The following is a 17,380-nucleotide window of genomic DNA, read 5'->3' on the forward strand; positions in this document are numbered from 1 at the left end:
GGGAGCAACCATGGGGGAAGAAGTCTTCTCTTGTTCCTTACTGCAGAATTCCATCTACAGCTAGAGGAAGAAGAAACTACGCTCTTTGTATTTTAACTTCATTCTTTAGGATTTAAGCTTGCTACTTACAGATAAACTACGCTACCACCGCAGAAGTGAAGCAATCCATATGCAAGCACAGATTAGCACACCACTTACCTAACACAGTCAGCGTGGCATTTGCTGACAAACCACCTGCACTGTTTTGTGCCATACAACTATAGATTCCCATGTCTTCTATCTTCACGTTTGCAATAAAGAACACATCATCCTCAGGCATGACGTGCATCCTCCTCTCTCTTGCAGCAGGGAAGTCTGTGCCACCATCTTTCTGCCAGGAGATCTGTGGAGTAGGGTGGCCCTCTGCAGCACACTCCAGCCGGGCCATCGCCCCAGTGCGGATAGTAAGATCCATGGGGGTTTTCAGGAAAGAAGGTAGCTCTGGATCAAAGGAGACAGTTTCAGTATTTTCAGTACCAGGGAAAAAGCAACAAAAGCTCCAGAGCACAGAAAATATCTGAAACCAAACAAATCTGAAACACACCTGTAGTTCTCCCTAAGAGAGAGGGGCAGATTCTTCTGAAGAACTGCACAGATTTTCAGTGGTCATTTCTAAGAGCCTATCCTCCAAATTTAAATACAGTATCTACAGTGTTCATTTAAGGTGATCTGAAGAACATCTCTCATGGGGAAAAGACAGGAAAAAGGTTTAGCCTTCTTCATAAGCCCTTTGTCACACTTCTTCTTCCCTGGTGATAGGGAAGGTGAACTTCTATCTTGTCAGTCCAAGGCTGCATTATCTGTTCTGGACAAGCAAGAGCAATACAAGCACCTCTGCTCTCAGATACAACGGGGATCAGTGGCCTACTGACTGATGGGAACACTGTCTTCTTACCTCCCTTCCCTCAAGCCAAAATAAATAGAATCATTATGGCTAAAAACAAAGGACTTCATAATTGATTTTTCAGAGTTTGTTTCCAGTCCCACAAGTTATTTTTAGTTGAATCTTCCCTAGCTTTACAAACACATAGGAAAGGTGCTTAGTTCTGAAGAGACAGCAGAGGGAGCTTTTAGTTTAAGAGACTTCTACCTCCATTTAACTAGATGAACAACTAACTGTGTTATAATGAAAACATGTAAATATTTCAGATATCTCTGAAAACAGAGATATCTGCCCCTTTTGAAAAGTGAACAGAAGGTTTTTCACCCACAAAAAAACCCCCACCACTTCTTTCCTGCTTTATAAAAAGATGTTTGATACTTCTAAATACCAGTGAGACAGTCTTGCAAGACTATTTTGGGCCAGCTCTAGTGAAAAATAAGACTTGTAGCTATTTAAATAAAGCTTTAGGTTAAAAGTGTTTCTCCTTTGTTACCGTGATTGCTTACCATTGACAGTCAGCTTGGCTTTGTTGGAATAATTGGAACCAAAGTGATTGGTGACGATGCACTGATACTTTCCTTCATCAGTGAAATTCACATTGAAAAGGTGCAGGACAGTGGTATATTCGACCACCTCACCACTTTGCTGCTGGTATCTGGCAAAATTCTCAACCTCTGCATCATACAATACTTCACTGTCTTTACGCCAGGCAGTGGACATGGGCGAATCACTGCTGCTCACAGCAGTGCAAGTCAGAGTCACATTCATGCCTCGCAGAGCAATTGTGGTCTCAGGATGCACTCTTATCTGCGGTTTAGGGAAATTATCTGAAAATAAAAGCACCAAGATTAGTTACTTTCCTCTTCAACTTGCAATTAATATTGCAAGAAAACTCGCTCAAAAGACAATGTAAGCAGAAAGAAAGCTTTGGGAACAGATGTCCTGCTTGATGTGCACATATTCAGCTGTTTTCAGTTGGAAATCAAGCTGTGAAAGAGGATTAGAACCACACGTAGGCATACAGAATAAGCATTGAGAACAATCAGCATAGAAGCGTGGTCTTGAGCAGCGCCCTGCATTTTGTACAACTCCCTGGAACTCGCTATATTTAGATCACACACAAAAGCCGTGCTCGGCTGAAGAGCTAGGCTACTTTATGAAGGACTGAGACTTATTTTCAGATAGCTTAAACATCTTGAAGAGCTTTAAGTTCTACAAATACAAAGCATAGCAAGCTGGCAGTTCACTATCTCATCCCACTCAATGAGAGCTATTTCAATACCTATTATTTCAGCAAAGACATTCTCATAGGCACACACAGCGTTCAGTGTCAGGCACCACGGTGGTGATATTAGAATGGAGAAGTGGGTGCTTGCACCTACATGATGATTATTGTAGCCTTTACCACCAAAAGAATGAAAGAATTGCGTACACACAAGTAACACTTATCAGATTGCTCACCCAAAAAATGGAACACCAGACTATTTCCAGGCCTGCCACAGACTTCACACATGACTCTGGGCAGAGAGTCTCTCAGTTTTCCATCTCACAGTTCGGTTACAAAAATAGACAGGCTTATGTCTGAAACTGTGGTGGCAGAGACCAGATAAACATTACAGATATGGAGCATTAGAAAATGTGCCAGAGTATTAACCACTCTAGCCTTGCTGGTATGGACAAGAACCAATAAGGAAGTGTCAAACGGCCCTTCCAAAGCTAAAGGCATTCATAAGCAGGGAGAATGGAAGCATAATCAGTTTTTAACAGTAACCTAAATGAAAAACAGTGCCGTCTCACAGAATTACTCCCTCGGGTTAGCGCTTCACTCCCTTCAGTGCTCAAATACAACAAAACAGAGCAAAGAGAAACAGAATTAAATCCCAAACTCCAAAGCAGACCCAGTGGCGTACACAGGCCCACATGTGCATCATGGCCAAGACCAAGTACCTCCTGCAGTGCTACAGCCTGATTTCAGAAACGTACCTGCACAGATTTGTGTTACCACATTTTTGTATCAAAAGTCATTAAAAATACAAACCACAGACAAAGTCATCAGGGTCCACACTGAGAATGCTTTGTCCTGCTAACCATTCAGGATGAGCACAGCTAACGTTTACAGCCTGCTGTAAATGGCTGTCAGTGAGCCACTGCGGCAGCCATTTCAACTGGCAATCACAAAGCAAGCTGCTAGTGTTCAAAATTCTGCAGAAACAAGGCAAAATAAAAGTGTGATTAAAGTTTAGTATTTCACATTCCTACATGTGATTTCATGCAGCAAAACAACTTAAAGCATAGATGTTCAGAAATGTCAAGACTTATTCTTTTATGTCTATGGGTATTTATTATAAAATGTTAGCTATATATGCTATAAACAATCCAGAAAAACCTTCCCTCTATGTCAGCATTAAAAACCTTACAACTATTTTTAATTCTGAAGAAAATAACCTTGGATTTTCAACTTCTAAAAAAGAATATTAAGCCCGTCTTTACAATTACCCCATCCCTCTTTAAAGCAATTAAAAGGAACATAACACTGCAGAGCAGCTCTATGTCTCAAAATAAACACACTTGCCACAATGAAATGAGTGTAAGCCTCAATATTCATTTTCATGCCAGCTAATAAATATTTAAGAATTAAAGTGATTTGTTTCATACAGGTATCTACTGCAGATTGTTTTCTCTGCTCCACAGAAAAACTGCGAATAGGAAACAATGATGGGTCACTTTTTCCCCACCACATGCTTTCAAAGTTTCCTAAATATTATGTACAAGTATGACTGGAGAAAGTCCAGCATTTCAACAAGAAGTGATCTGCCACTAGATGAATCCAGTAGTGAGAGAGGAGAGGCACACGAACAAGCCAGGATTCCATCCTGCTGTTTGCCCATACATACCAACAATTCCTCACTTTTAAGATACATTAGAGAAGGCAATGAAAGTCTTATCTTTAACACCTAAAATGTGTCTCCTCAAACTGGCAGATCTTGCACACTAACAGTCCACCTGGCCAAGATTAACTAATTGAATAACAGTTTTAAAACAGATTACATGATATTCAGAGACTTTATCTCATAGAAATGACTGTTACAGTAGGATTAGTCTTGGGCGTGAAGGTCACTTCACATTATAATACTTTAAATGTCTGAAGATCACAACAGGCTCTAGCAGCTTAAGCATCTGCTGAGCAAGTAAAAATTCTTGTCTAGCTGTGAATTTTAAAGCCTTTTCCTAGCCCCAAAACCAGGAAGACAAAATGTAGCGTTTGCTAACCCCCCGAAAGATTCCTGATGAATAATTTCTTTGGTTCACTGCCTACATGCTAGCGTATGCCGAGTTTGCTGCAAAATCATAAGATATGAAAATTTTAATGGCTCAGCACTGCAAGAAAACATTATTTTCTACTAATTGCAACTAAGGAAAATAGAGGTGCAGATTTTATCAAACCTTAAATCTAAGTACCAACTTTGAGTTGATAATTTATCAGCATTGCTTTAAATATTTCATGATGAAAGGAGACACAGTTCAGTCAACTTCAGCCAATCTTACAATGGCTGAAGGATTGTAAAGGATTGCTAAATAATTGTTATGAACTTACAGCCCCTTCAGGTGAGCCTGGGCAAATGCATTTTCTTGGATGGACATTACTGCATTGTTGCTTAAATCTCTGTAAGTTAAGCAAAGAGAATAATAATGGATAAGTATGATTTCATATGCTACCTTCAGTTAAATTCTTGAAATTGACAGAGAATACAGCACTGAAGTTGACAAATAATTGGAAGTTCTACAAAATAAAGTACTTACAGATGTTCAAGTCCTTCAAGACCAGAGAATGCTTTTTTGGTAATTGACTTAATCTGGTTTCCTTGCAAGATTCTGAAAGACAAAGCCCCCCAAATCCAGAAACCAGTCAATACGAGTTCACAAATAAGACCTGAAAGAAGTTCCCTATGATGTTTAACTAAGTTTTTTCTAATTCTAGCTGAGCTAAAAGATCAAATAGTATTTTCTGAGCTTAAAGACTCAACTAATTTTCCCAAGAACAAGGTTTCTTTTCCATTCTTAACTTAGAGATTTGGGTTAGATATGTGTCAGAAGATAATTTAACTCAGCAGAATGAAACAGTGGTAAGTAGAACTTGGGAGCGGAGCAGCAACTTCCTAATACCAACCTGCCACAATCACATTAGTTCCTGAGACTGCACCCTCATACCAAGCCATTTGTTATAAGCAATGTCTGTAGCTCCACAGGATGGAGCTTCCTACAAAGCACACGGCACTGGATGAAAAGTGCATAGTCTAAGTACTGAAAAGCTGTTAATTCAATAGTGTTTCATATTTGCTAAAAATTTTTTTTTTTTTTTTTATAAGCGCTGACTTTTACCAGAACTAGAGAAGCACAAAAAGTGACAATCATCACACAGCAGGACTAGGCTATTCAATAATAACCACAGTCAAATACTTATGCTTAATTTCTTCAAATTGGTGCTGCCAGGTGATCCCAGTGCTACACAGATCTAAAGCTCCCGACCATGGAACCCAAGCCTGTATCAAGAGGTTGTAGCACAGAAGTGGAAACACACTGAAAACAGCTGCCAACTAGAAAGGCTTTCTGCCTTGTGTCATTGATTTACAATTACTTAATATTTTGCACTCTCCCTCTACTCTGCGTGCCCAGTAAGTACTGTCATTTCAATGGTTTGTAATACATACAGTTTATCCAGCCTGCTGAGTCCCACAAATGCTTCATTTGCATCTTCTATGGCCCAGGAGATCTCATTGTTCCGCAAGTCCCTGCAGGAGAAAAGCCTTCTTATAAAGAAGCCTTGTAACATCATCACGACCACTGCTAGTGGCGAGCTAGGGAAGAGAACTTACTGTTGTACAGGCCTGCTGTGGTGTTCTGGCACAGCGTCACCTGGAAGGTCTCAAATATTTTATAAAACTAAACTTATCAGAAGATGAATATTCCATTTCAGAGATGCAAGCGAAAATAGAATTGTTCAAGATCAGTGCCGCAGACAGAACCACAAACAAATTCTGCAGTACAACTTCTTGATGTGGTATTTAAGGAAAGACCCAGTCTGACTAGCACTTGTCATGTGATGGACTATTTACCAGAAGCTGGGAGAGGCTCCTGAAGCAAGTTGGTTCACGTAAGTGAATTAACGAATACACTAGCAGCGTTAATCTTCCTGAGTAACAGGCTTATAATAGCATTAGCATATTAAGAGATTACACACAGGTTATAGCGTAAGGCTGCCAGGCACAAAGTAGTAGATTTTCAGAATGAAGTTGATATTCTGCTCACAAATCTCGTTACCAGCTAATGGGATTTCTGTTTGACCTCTGCACAGCACTTTGGCCCCTCAGGTAGAAGAGCAGTCTAAACAGCAAAAGCAATATAGCAATATGGTTCAGAGAGGATTAAATGCTTTTTAGAGAGAAGGCGAAATAAATTCAGTTGTATTTTTAGCCTGAATGGCATGGACTGAGCCAAGAGTTTCCGTCAAAGCCACAGTTTTCACCTGTTTTGGTACCACTGTGCACAGAAGTCCCTGCAGACCCGAGTGTGTTTAAAGGAAGATACACCAATGAAAAATAGTCTGTACTGCATTTTACCAGATATTATATGCATCAGCTCGATGGAGCTTCCAAACAAGTCAACTGACACAGAAAGCGAACTACGTATACAGGCAATTGTATACATCATCTCGTATAAACACCTTCCTTGTGCTAATGGTGGAAAAATGAAGTATCTACTTTCCGTTGGGTGAGACACTATATTGTGTAGAATACCATCCTGGAAGAGTGTGGGATCAACCTCCAGGACATTGTCCGTTGTAACACATTATTTTCTTATTTTTCTTACTTTGAAATATGGCAGTCTTGCTCTTAACACCATGCAGCAGTCATTTCCACAATTAATGTATATACACTTTAAAGTTTAGGACAAAAGGAAAAGAATTCCATGATTCGTGCATCACAAGGTCTTAACAAATGTGGCCTTGATACTTGCTCACATTAAGTATTTTCCTCTTTGAAAATTATTCAAGCTAAGGTACTAGACACAGATGTGATCTAATGAGAAGAATGACTAGATGAATAATATGCCAAATTTATTTCCAAGTTGCTAATTCTTGTGATTTGAAAATTGTTTCTAGAATTATCTCCAGGTCTGCTTCAGAATTTTAGATTGTGAATGCTGGAGGGGTATCAATGCCAAGCTACTCCAATGTTATGAAGTAAATAATGCAGTAAGATGTAAAACTTCAAAACTTCAGTGCTATTCTTAGATACACTTTTAATCCTACCTTGTTCTTATTACCTTGTAGTTAATATACAGTTTTTTACAGTTTATTCTCCTTAATTAAAGCTACATTGCAGAATAGCAGCAGGAGCTGAACATACAGAGAAATATTTACGTCAGCCTTACCACTGAAACAACCAGTATATAAGCAACAATGGAACTAATCCGACAGCAACACAGTATCTCCTGTTGTTTGAAGTATTTTTACACTCCACTACTCAGACCACTTAGCAAAATGAGTGAGCAACCCAAAAGAAAAGCCCCTCATTGTGTAAGCTGAGGAGTTGGCTCCTCATGCTTGGCTGGGCACGAATGCTTGGAGCCTTGTTAATCACCACAGCCCTCCGTCCTGCACATTCCAACCCCGAAGCAAATGGCCAGCCTCTCAGCTGTTGACACCCCTGAGGAGCCCAGGAAAACCTACTAATTAATCTGCTCTTGTTCTTTTTCATGCTACTCTAAATCTAAGAAATTAGTTTTAATTATTTCATTAAAAGGTTGCATTAAGGTTAACAGAATATGACTGCTTACATAAATCCCTCTGGTGAGTTTGCTTATTTAAGCATTTATTTAATGAACTGACAGAGGGGTTATAAACTTTCACTCCTTTCTCAACTACCATTGTTTAGGATGATTACAACTGTTCAGATCTACTTGGGACACTTTTTTTTTTTTAAATCAAGAGCCAGGATTGGGTCTTTTCTTGTCAGAAGTATCAAACAGCTGCAGCTGCTATGAAAGGTGCTGGCAAGAGCAGAGCGGTGCCTCTGGCAGCAAGAAGTAATCCTACACCTCTCCCACACGCTCTGCCTATGACTTCAGCACACAAGCAGGGTGGGCTAAACCAAAAGGATTCACCGCTTGGTTTCTGAGGTTCCAACCCTAACAAAACCATCTGGAATAAAGAGAGGTCCAGGCTGACCATTTGCTCCACAACTGGCATTTACGCAAGCCGACTATCCACACCTTCTCAGAACTGATACGACATGCAACTGGGCACTCAAGGCCACCAAGCCACTGTTTCTTACCACCACTAAAATTAAGCGGTTGGTTTGTTTTAGCTGGGCCAGAATTCTGTTACCTCGGCAGACCGAAAGATTATCAGCCCCGCCACACCTGCAGGCAGGACAGCACACAACAGTGCCAAAACACTGATCTCAGGCTTGCGCAGTGCAATATTCATTGTCTTTACTTCCAAAAACTTCGCTGCATTAAACTGAGATTTTAACTAGAAGTTTTCTGTACTTACAAGGTTCGAAGATTTGTCAGACCTCTAAACACACCATCAGCAATGTGACTAATGCGATTGTCACCCAGGTTTAGTTTCTCCAATAAACCAAGTCCCACAAAGGCAGACTCCTTGAGGCGAGTTAGCTGGTTGTATGACAAGTCTCTAGAAACATTGAACATGCACTTTAAAGGCAAGTAGAGGGGGATTAATTACAAAGATACTATCAAACTTGATTAACTATTGAGTTTCGATTAATTTCTCTAACAGAACACTTACAAAAATAAGTGTTAGGCCTGCATTACCATGGGCCTAACAAGGAAACTAAGTACTTCCTTTCATAATTCATTCTTGCTACATACATGCTATCCAATCTGTTATTGCAACATTACAAAATCCCCAATGAAAAGCAGCCCAGGACTTACAGCTCAGAAAGTCTTTGGCAGAACTCCCACGCATCTGGACTGATCCTGTTAATGGCATTCTGGCTAACATAGAGTTGTTGCAATGTCCGCAGACCATACAGCCAGCCCTTGTTTACTTCTGTTAAGTTATTATGTTCCAGTTCCCTAAGGAATTAGAAGGAAAAACATTTGCCAAATAAATAATCAATGAAACATATATTTACAAAATTTCACCTTGTGGATCTCAAAATGATTTACTAACATTAAGCCTCAGGCAACCTGAAATGCACAATTATATTGATTCCACTGAAACCAAAAGAGCGAACAAAAGTATATGAAGAACTGACTAACTCAACAACAGCTGCAGTGATCCAGCGGCAAAAGCAGAACTGTAGTCTCTGTTCTCAAAGATTACTTCTTTTTTAAAAATCTTTTGATAACACTGTATGGCACACCCCTGAGCTATCTCTGTCAAACAGTCACACAACAAAGAACCATCCCATGTTACGGGGACCGCAAATGAAAACCAGCAAAAAGCAACCTAGAGAGTCAAAGCATTCTCGATCACCAAGTGGGAAGAAGTTGGGGAGAGCGCCAATATCTTTCCACCTCTGAAGTAACCAGACATGATATCAAAATCAGGGGAAAATACACATCTGTAAACTCATTTCCTGTGATGCTCATCAATATCTCAGCACAGCCTTGATGTAAGGGAAGCCATACAGGACACAACCCTCCACAGCTAGAGTTGCTAAAAGAAATTCCACGATGAGGCATACTCACAATTCTTCTATATTACCCAGGCCAAAGAATGCTCCATCCATTAGTCTGCTAATCCCATTGCGCTGCATTTTCAAGGATTTTAAGGATTCCAGTCCCTGGAATGTAAGACTTTCCACTATTTTAATCCGGTTCCTTTTCAGTTCCCTTATATAAAGATAACATTCAAATATTAAGACATCTTTTGATAAGCAGCACTTTGTGAAAGTCAAGAACACATACTGAGATGAACACCACAGCTGTAAATGCTATGTTTTTAAGCTTTCAAGACTGCTACTTACAGAAACTGCACGTGAGGCAATTTGAAGATCTTTGGTGGAATCACACTAATCCTATTTCTGTTCAGCTTTACCACCATTAGTGAGCTAGATAGGTTATCAAGACAGCCTGCTTCTAGCGTAGTTATTCTGTTGTTACTCAGATTCCTAGGAAAGGAAGAGGAAAAGCAGCCTTTCAGAACATGGAGAATTTTATGAACACAACCGCACAAGCACTTCAGAGTGACCACTTTTTATTAGAACTCAAGTTCTTTCTTTGTGAAGTCACATCAGAAATCTGAATTCTGGTATACCAAACTAAATCATTTTTCCCAAAGGAATCAGTGCTAGGAGCTGATTTTTACTGCATGCCCATGGTTCAGTTAGACAGGGTCAAGACAACGTCAACAGTGATTTACTCAAAACGGGCAGAAATCATTCCATGTCCCTGCTGGCTGAAGTACCTGTGCTTTGACAACAGCAGTTATTGTTTTCCATACTATTTGAGAAAATGCAGTACAGATTGGTATGAAAAGTATTTTATTTCAAGCACATTTGTAGCTACATTGAGCACTGTTACCAGTTCAAAGCCACGCAAGGTTGCCTACTTTAAGACAGTAACTTAGAGTAGATGAGGTCTTCAACATTATTGTTGTAGAGCCAGGAATCCCAGATATAACAGATCACTCATACTTACAGGTACTTCAGTTGCATCCGTGGAAAAGAAGAAGCTTTAATTTCTGAGATAAGATTAGAACTAAGATCTAGATTTTCCAATGAAAGGTAAACTTGGAGTTGCTCAGCATTTATTTCTGGAATGGTATTGTGTACCCTGAAAAATACCAGCAACAAATATGATTATCAAAACATGCCATCCTTCAAGTTGCATAGCTGAAACAGCTACAGGATTCTGTATATCAACATTATTAGCAAGCCTCTTAAATGGGACATGTAGCACACACTTCAGAGTGTTAATTCCTAAAGCAATACTGAAAATCCAAGAGCTATCTGCCACCTTGACATATGAATAGATTCAAATTCTGGGGCCTGCAGTTGGGCTGCTCCTTGTGGGAACTGTCATTCCTAGACTGAATCCCTCCCCTTCAAAGCTGCCTGCCTTGGCTGACTGCATTTTATTGGTCATTTAGGGTGACTTGATTGTCTAACTGATTTGTATTTCTTTAAAGAGTGCTTACATATTCCCAAAAGCACTTTAGATGAGTAGTATTTCAAGACAAAAGAAGCTATGTTTTCCTACAACTTGATAGCAGAACTCTAATACAATTCTCCCATTTGTTAAATGAGAAAAAGGCAGACAAGCTATTACTTACAGTGAGAGAAGAGTTATATTAGAAGTTGTTTCTCCAAAATACGGAATTTCACTTAGCTCATTGTAATTCATTTTCCTTAAAAAAAACAAAGATTACTGGCACTTCAAAAAGAAGAAAAACCCTTCTGTACACAGCAGAAATAACTCATATCACAGAACACATGTAACAATTTTGTTATAATACTTAGTAGTTGACAAAATAGACTCCCTGAAAGCTTAAATACTGATAATTTGAACAATTTAACAGCAAAGCATGCTAGTTTTTACCATTCTCATGGATACTATTACTTCTCTTTAACTTAGAATAAGCTATAGTCAAAACAAACGCCTCATTTCTTTTTAAAAATATTGGTCTTATAACGTTTTATGAAAAAGTTTTCTTCTCACAAAGCATCAGTTTTATACATAAAATGTGCTGCCAACACAGAGCATCCATTTTTAATTAACTGGCACTGAATATTTCTACAAGTCAGACCAGATATCTAGACATGCAATGAAATGTACTAATTAGAATTAGGTACAAAATCTTTAGAGTTTATCCTCATAAAAAACAACTTACACTTCTTGTAGTGTATGAACAGACAAATCAATGCTCCAGTTGGATGACAATAAATGATTATGACTTAAATCCCTAGAAAACAAAGAGAAAAGTTATTCTAGCTCCTGGAATAAAAAACCAAACATACACGCTTTATGCAACCTAAAAGTTTTAAACTGTATTTTTGATACATACAATTCCTCCTTCACCAAAGGAAGAAGAGGTTCTAGCTTGTTCTAGTGGTCACTCACGATTAAAGTCTAGACAGTTCAATTTCTCTGTTTGAATCAAAACCTTTTTGTTAAAAAGGCTTCTTGAAAGAAAGATCATATCTGATCAGAGCATTTTTCCTTTAAATCATAGCTTTATCTGCAATACTTGCCTATTGCAAAAAAGAAAAACTTTCCAGGGACACAAAAATAATTTCTTACAAAATGCCTGTTGCTGAACTGTTTTCTGTAGCAACAATCCCCATTTTCTCAGCCTGCCCAGCTTTTCAAAGAAGCTGACTAGTCAAGGCAGGCTTATTTTAAAGGAACAACATACACACAATTACCAAACAAGCTGGAGGGGAGAGAAACATGAGGCTGGGAAGCTTATAGAAGGCATGCTTTAGTGCCAGTTGGTTTTGCTTATAGGAAACAAATGCAGGAGTTGAATTGTTTCAATAGGCAAGAGAGTTGTTAAATCTGTTTTTAATGCCCATACTGGATGCTGATGCTGTTCCCATCGCTTTAACTTTAAAGTAGGATTTTACTTTTGCCTTGGACTTGGTGCATAAGATGTTACAAGAAAAGTAAAAACACGTCACTTCTGAGAGCTAACTCTTTGGGCACGGACTACCTCCATTTTGTGACATGAGTCAAAGCATGACCAAAAAAAAAAAAAAAATAAAATCAGGTTTATGATGGAAACCTGGTTCTAGCCATACCAGTAAGGAGAAACAGACGACACTCCAAACGGTGAAACCAACTCATCTTTCTGATGCCTTTCTAGCACAAGTCCAGAACAGAGACGAATCCCCGAAGCTTGTGCCGACAGCCCGAGCCGTTCTGTGTTGGAACAGGCCCGGCACCGCCACCAAGCTTGTGAAATACGACCGATACCCTCACCACTGTCAAAATACTGTTGATAGGTGCATATATAACGGAACACTGCCTATTAAATCAGAAAGTCTGCCTCTGCTAGCTAGCTGTGCCTGCCTGTCAGCAAGGCATCACACTTCTCACTCCATTTCCAATTCTGACATCAAGCATAGAGCCATAACGAGCTATTTTCAGCAAGAGCTGTTCACCTTCTGGTGAGGTCCTGTATCACTGATTCTCCTTCATGATTACAGAAGTAACACAGTACGTATTTATTACGTCTAGTTTTAAGATCAGGCAGGCTGCAGCTATGCTGACCCAGGAGACAAAATCATCCTTTAAGAACAAAACTACCATGTATCTGTTAAAAAGAACATTAAGATGTAATTGATCACAGTTAAAAATATTTCCATTGACAACCAGGCTCGGGCAGTCACAGCACCCATGTGCTCATCTACTCTTGTGATAGCTTTGGGCCTGTGGTTGACTTCAGCTACACCGAGGGTCAAACCTGTATAGACACAAAGCTGCCCAAAAATCATGACTAGGGGAAGAAAAGAAATCGTACTGGTGCCCCTGCTGAAGAAGGGGTTGCAGTACAAATTTAGTCCTCACCGAGTACCAGTAAGTGTCCACTGGTGGGTGTTAATGCTGTCACAAGAACCCTCCACGCAGGGAAGACTTGCTGATAACCAAGAAGACAACCTGAACAGGACCTGGTTTTATTTCACCCCAGTGCTTACAGCACTACCGATACACTTTTGATCTCTAAGACCAGAACCTATTGGGAGAGAGCAAGGACTTGACAAACTGTCCGTAACTTCCACTCAGGCTCAGCAATAAAGATACCATTCTAGCAATGAATTATTAAAATCCTGGGTGTCATGGCAAGTCAGACAGTTATTAATGTATTCAAGACGTAAATTATACAGATACAGCAGCAAACAGGTTTGCAAACAATTATTCATTCCTACAATTAAAAAAAAAAAGAATCAAGGGAACCTGGAGAAGAGAACAATGCACATGCAGCCACTGAATGCTACTCTGCAGGCCTGCTCCCTCAATAAATATAATAATTAAGCCAATCCTAAATGCCAGTAACACATAAAACCACCCAAGTATGAACTGCTCCTAGAGCAGCCTTCCCACGTCAGGGGAGGCTGAGCACTCAGGACACCCTCCCGGGCTGTCTGGATCCACCCTGCCCACCGCTGCCGGAGCCCGACTCAGCCCCAGGGCTCTGGGCATGCCGAAGGAGCCCGGCACGGCCCGCGGGAGCCATCAGTCACGCTCAGCGGAGGGGGTAGCGAGTGAGGCGCTGATCCCAGTTCCCAGAGGAAGAGTCCTTCCTGGATCCTTCAAACATGCAGGCACCTAGCCAGCACTGAGGAGACTAATCTTGGTAGCAGTGGGTTTAACCAGACCGGGGAGTACTAAGCCACACTATTTCCAAAGGACCTGAGTGCAACCCGTGGAGGAAGGGTGAGACAATGGACACAGAAGATAGTAACACACTCCTCAAGGTGTCCAGATACTACACTGATGAGCAAAACCATGCCATGGGTGCAGAGCCAGATCAACCTGTGTGTCAGGCATGGTTAGCGGGCACTGACAAAGATCTCTGAAGTCAGATTAATATGCAAAGAAAACAGAAACTTGATTTTTCTAAGGCCTTCAAGGAAGAATAGAATAGAATATTTCAGTTGGAAGAGACCTACAATGATCATCTAGTCCAACTGCCTGACCACTTCAGGGATGAACAAAAGTTAAAGCAAAGTATTAAGGGCATTGTCCAAATGCCTCTTAAACACTGACAGGTATGGGGCCTGGGTGGTGAGGATCTGCTAACATTCAGGTATCCCCCCAGAAGCCTGCTGTCTTACTACTAAGTTAGAAATTAAGATTTTAATTTAGAAAGCCCAGCAAAGCATTCTTCTATTACTACTCAGATTTGGACTATAACAAAGTTTGCATTAACAAGAAGTCCTCTTTCAAGAAGTTGGGTATAGTTCATACTTAAAACAGTTCTGACATTATTTATATCTAGTTACTGATGCTTTTCTTTTTGAAGTAGACTGACTGATCACTAAATCCAATGTGAAATACACTGTCTGATTTTCTGCGTTTATAGATAATTCAATCACACAGCTATCGTGCAGAACCAGATACAATTCCCTTGTTCTGAAAAAGCCAAAACCGAAGAACCCGTCTCATTTTAGAAGCACTTGCATTTTTACTGAGGCCCATGTTGTGCAAGATACAGAGCAAACATGCAAAATTTGTATTTTAGAGATTCATCTGGTACTGTATATAAAATCATCTAAACATTCATTTTGAGCTGAAGTGGTATTCATCTCTTAAGTAAACAAAACAGAACGCACACACCAAATTGATTACTGTATACTTAGTCCTGGAGAATGATCTTAATTCAGTCCAACTGAGCATACCCACTCCCCCCCGCATGGCACTGTGCTGGTACAGCTGTTGATGCAGCAACGCAGCCAGCCATTTGAGCTGAAAATACATAAGCTCATCCAAAAAACCTGTTGTGAACAGAACCAGCTGAACTAATTAACTGATACCTAATCTACTTTTATTCATCATCTCCCTAGTTACCAGCATATATAAACACACTTTCAGGCACTAGTATATGACTGGAAGGCAGCGACCACCAGCATCGTGCTTCCCTTTCCCCCTACAAGCAGGGCTTGCATTCCTTGTTCTAAAGAATGTAATATTAAGATGCAGACACATCAAAAAATATTCGCTAACTCTTTGACTTCCCTACCCTTTTCATCACCTGTCAAGGTTATCCACAAAACATACGCAATTTAGCAGGAAACATGAAGTTCCATACTTCTGTCATGAAAAAAGTTCTGAAGGTGCTCTCCTGGCCTTATTAAAAACCAAAAACCAAACCAAAAATCAAAACCCCCACATACTGGAAGCATCGCCCGCAAGCAATTTGAAAGAGTTAGGAAAAGCAAGAATTTTTAGTCCTCAAAGCTAGGTGAAACGATATCACAGAACTGAGAGGAAAAAGCCCATCAGGAACCTTTTAATGCGAGAAAAATTAAGCTTTGATTAATTTTAAACAGCTTGTATGCATTATAGCTTGTTTAGATTCAGAACTGCTAGAGTAGTCCTAGTGAAGAAAAAATGTCACACACACACACTTTGTGTGCCAAAATCCTGAAAGCCACAACAGAGAACATACACTTAATTATTGTTTGCAGCACATGTCGGATTGCATAACGTAGCACAGCGCCAGCACCACTTCTTCCCACTGCATTTTGTGCCCAGCAGTTTTAAACACACCCTCTATCAGCTTGGAGAAAGATACAAGTATTTGTTGAAGCTTGAAAACTTGCTCTCCAAACAACATGGATATCGTTTTGCTTATTAGCCACCTCATGAACTTCCAGCTCGCTTTTCCAGGCACTGACACCCTCCCTGACAAGTACTAACATTGAGATATCCTCATACCTTTCTACACGTGAAAGGTTTCACAGACAAGTTAGTTCTATTTCTATGTTGAAATACACATTTCCTCTCAAACATTTCCAATTGCTTACCATGCAGGGAAAGAAGAGAACTACAGAACCACGAAGGGGCAAGAAGGCGACCAGCTGCCTTAGACATGCCCAGTTTTTAATACAGATCAGACTCCTGAGTCCTGCTAAAGGAATTCCTGGAGTTAACTGAACATTGGTTTGTATGTTTATACTATCTCCCAAACAGACTTTTTTTCTTGGTCTGGAATACTGTTATTTCTATCAACCAGGAAACACGATCACTCCAAGAGGGCCCGAGAACTCCTCTGTCCACAAAAGTGGGTTTTGATATCCCTTATACTTCAGCATCTCTCCCGCTCCAGTACACTGCAGCCCCCGGTGGCAAACGCAATGGTGACTTGACAGTAACAGCCAAGGATGGGTAACAGCACACAGCACTCGACCCCGCTCGAACACGATTTAGCACTTCTCTAACTAAACTCTCGGGAGCAGAGACTAAAGGTGGGCTATCAATTGTTTTGTGGGGGTTTTTTGAAAAACAATGGCAGCAAATGTCAAGGGGAGTCCACAATGGTTTTCCTGAGGGAAAAGGGGGGAGTCACCGAGTTGCAAAGCAGCAAAGGGATGCAGAGGAAATCAGAGGCAGTAGTAACTGCCACAGCACGCAGCTGAATTCGAGGGCTGGAAGGAATATTTCTAAGCACAATCGCAAGGGACCACGTCCTACAGCTTGACCTGAAAAAACGCTAAGTCCTGGTTTGACTAGCATTACCAAAACTTCCACTAGTCACAACCTGCTCCTGCTTCGCACTCCTCTCAAATGTTACCGTCACGTAGCAGGATAAGAAAAGCATTAAATCTGTGCCGTGGCGACCTCAAAGCACGGAGTCTTCCTTCGGGCGGGCGTCGGTGCCGCGGTGCCAGACCCTCCTCCTTCGCTCCACGCCTCCGCTCCAGCGGCTTTAACTCGGCCGCTGCCGCTGCTCCTGCGAGCCGAGCTCCAGAGCCGGCGGCC

General features: G+C 40.6%; 1 protein-coding gene across 2 annotated transcripts in view; it reads right to left on the minus strand.

Moving 5' to 3' along the window:
* Positions 1-11,913, minus strand: part of LRIG2 (leucine-rich repeats and immunoglobulin-like domains 2) — a 19,345-nt gene extending 7,432 nt beyond the window's left edge. For both annotated transcript variants that reach the window (XR_663936.1, XM_009331933.1), the window contains exons 1-13: positions 11,787-11,913; positions 11,229-11,303; positions 10,595-10,729; positions 9,922-10,065; positions 9,644-9,787; positions 8,882-9,025; positions 8,478-8,621; positions 5,632-5,712; positions 4,724-4,795; positions 4,518-4,586; positions 2,961-3,124; positions 1,429-1,749; positions 199-480 (exon numbers count right to left, since the gene is read on the minus strand). Coding sequence is in view for 1 of the 2 variants with exons in the window: in XM_009331933.1 (XP_009330208.1) it covers positions 199-480; positions 1,429-1,749; positions 2,961-3,124; positions 4,518-4,586; positions 4,724-4,795; positions 5,632-5,712; positions 8,478-8,621; positions 8,882-9,025; positions 9,644-9,787; positions 9,922-10,065; positions 10,595-10,729; positions 11,229-11,299 (1,771 nt within the window). In the remaining variant the exon portion in view is untranslated. The remainder of the gene's footprint in view (positions 1-198; positions 481-1,428; positions 1,750-2,960; positions 3,125-4,517; positions 4,587-4,723; positions 4,796-5,631; positions 5,713-8,477; positions 8,622-8,881; positions 9,026-9,643; positions 9,788-9,921; positions 10,066-10,594; positions 10,730-11,228; positions 11,304-11,786) is intronic.
* Between the last annotated feature and the right edge of the window lie 5,467 nt (positions 11,914-17,380).

Source organism: Pygoscelis adeliae, unplaced genomic scaffold, assembly GCF_000699105.1.
Source record: "Pygoscelis adeliae isolate BGI_AS28 unplaced genomic scaffold, ASM69910v1 Scaffold189, whole genome shotgun sequence".
NCBI classification, from domain to species: Eukaryota; Metazoa; Chordata; class Aves; order Sphenisciformes; family Spheniscidae; genus Pygoscelis; species Pygoscelis adeliae.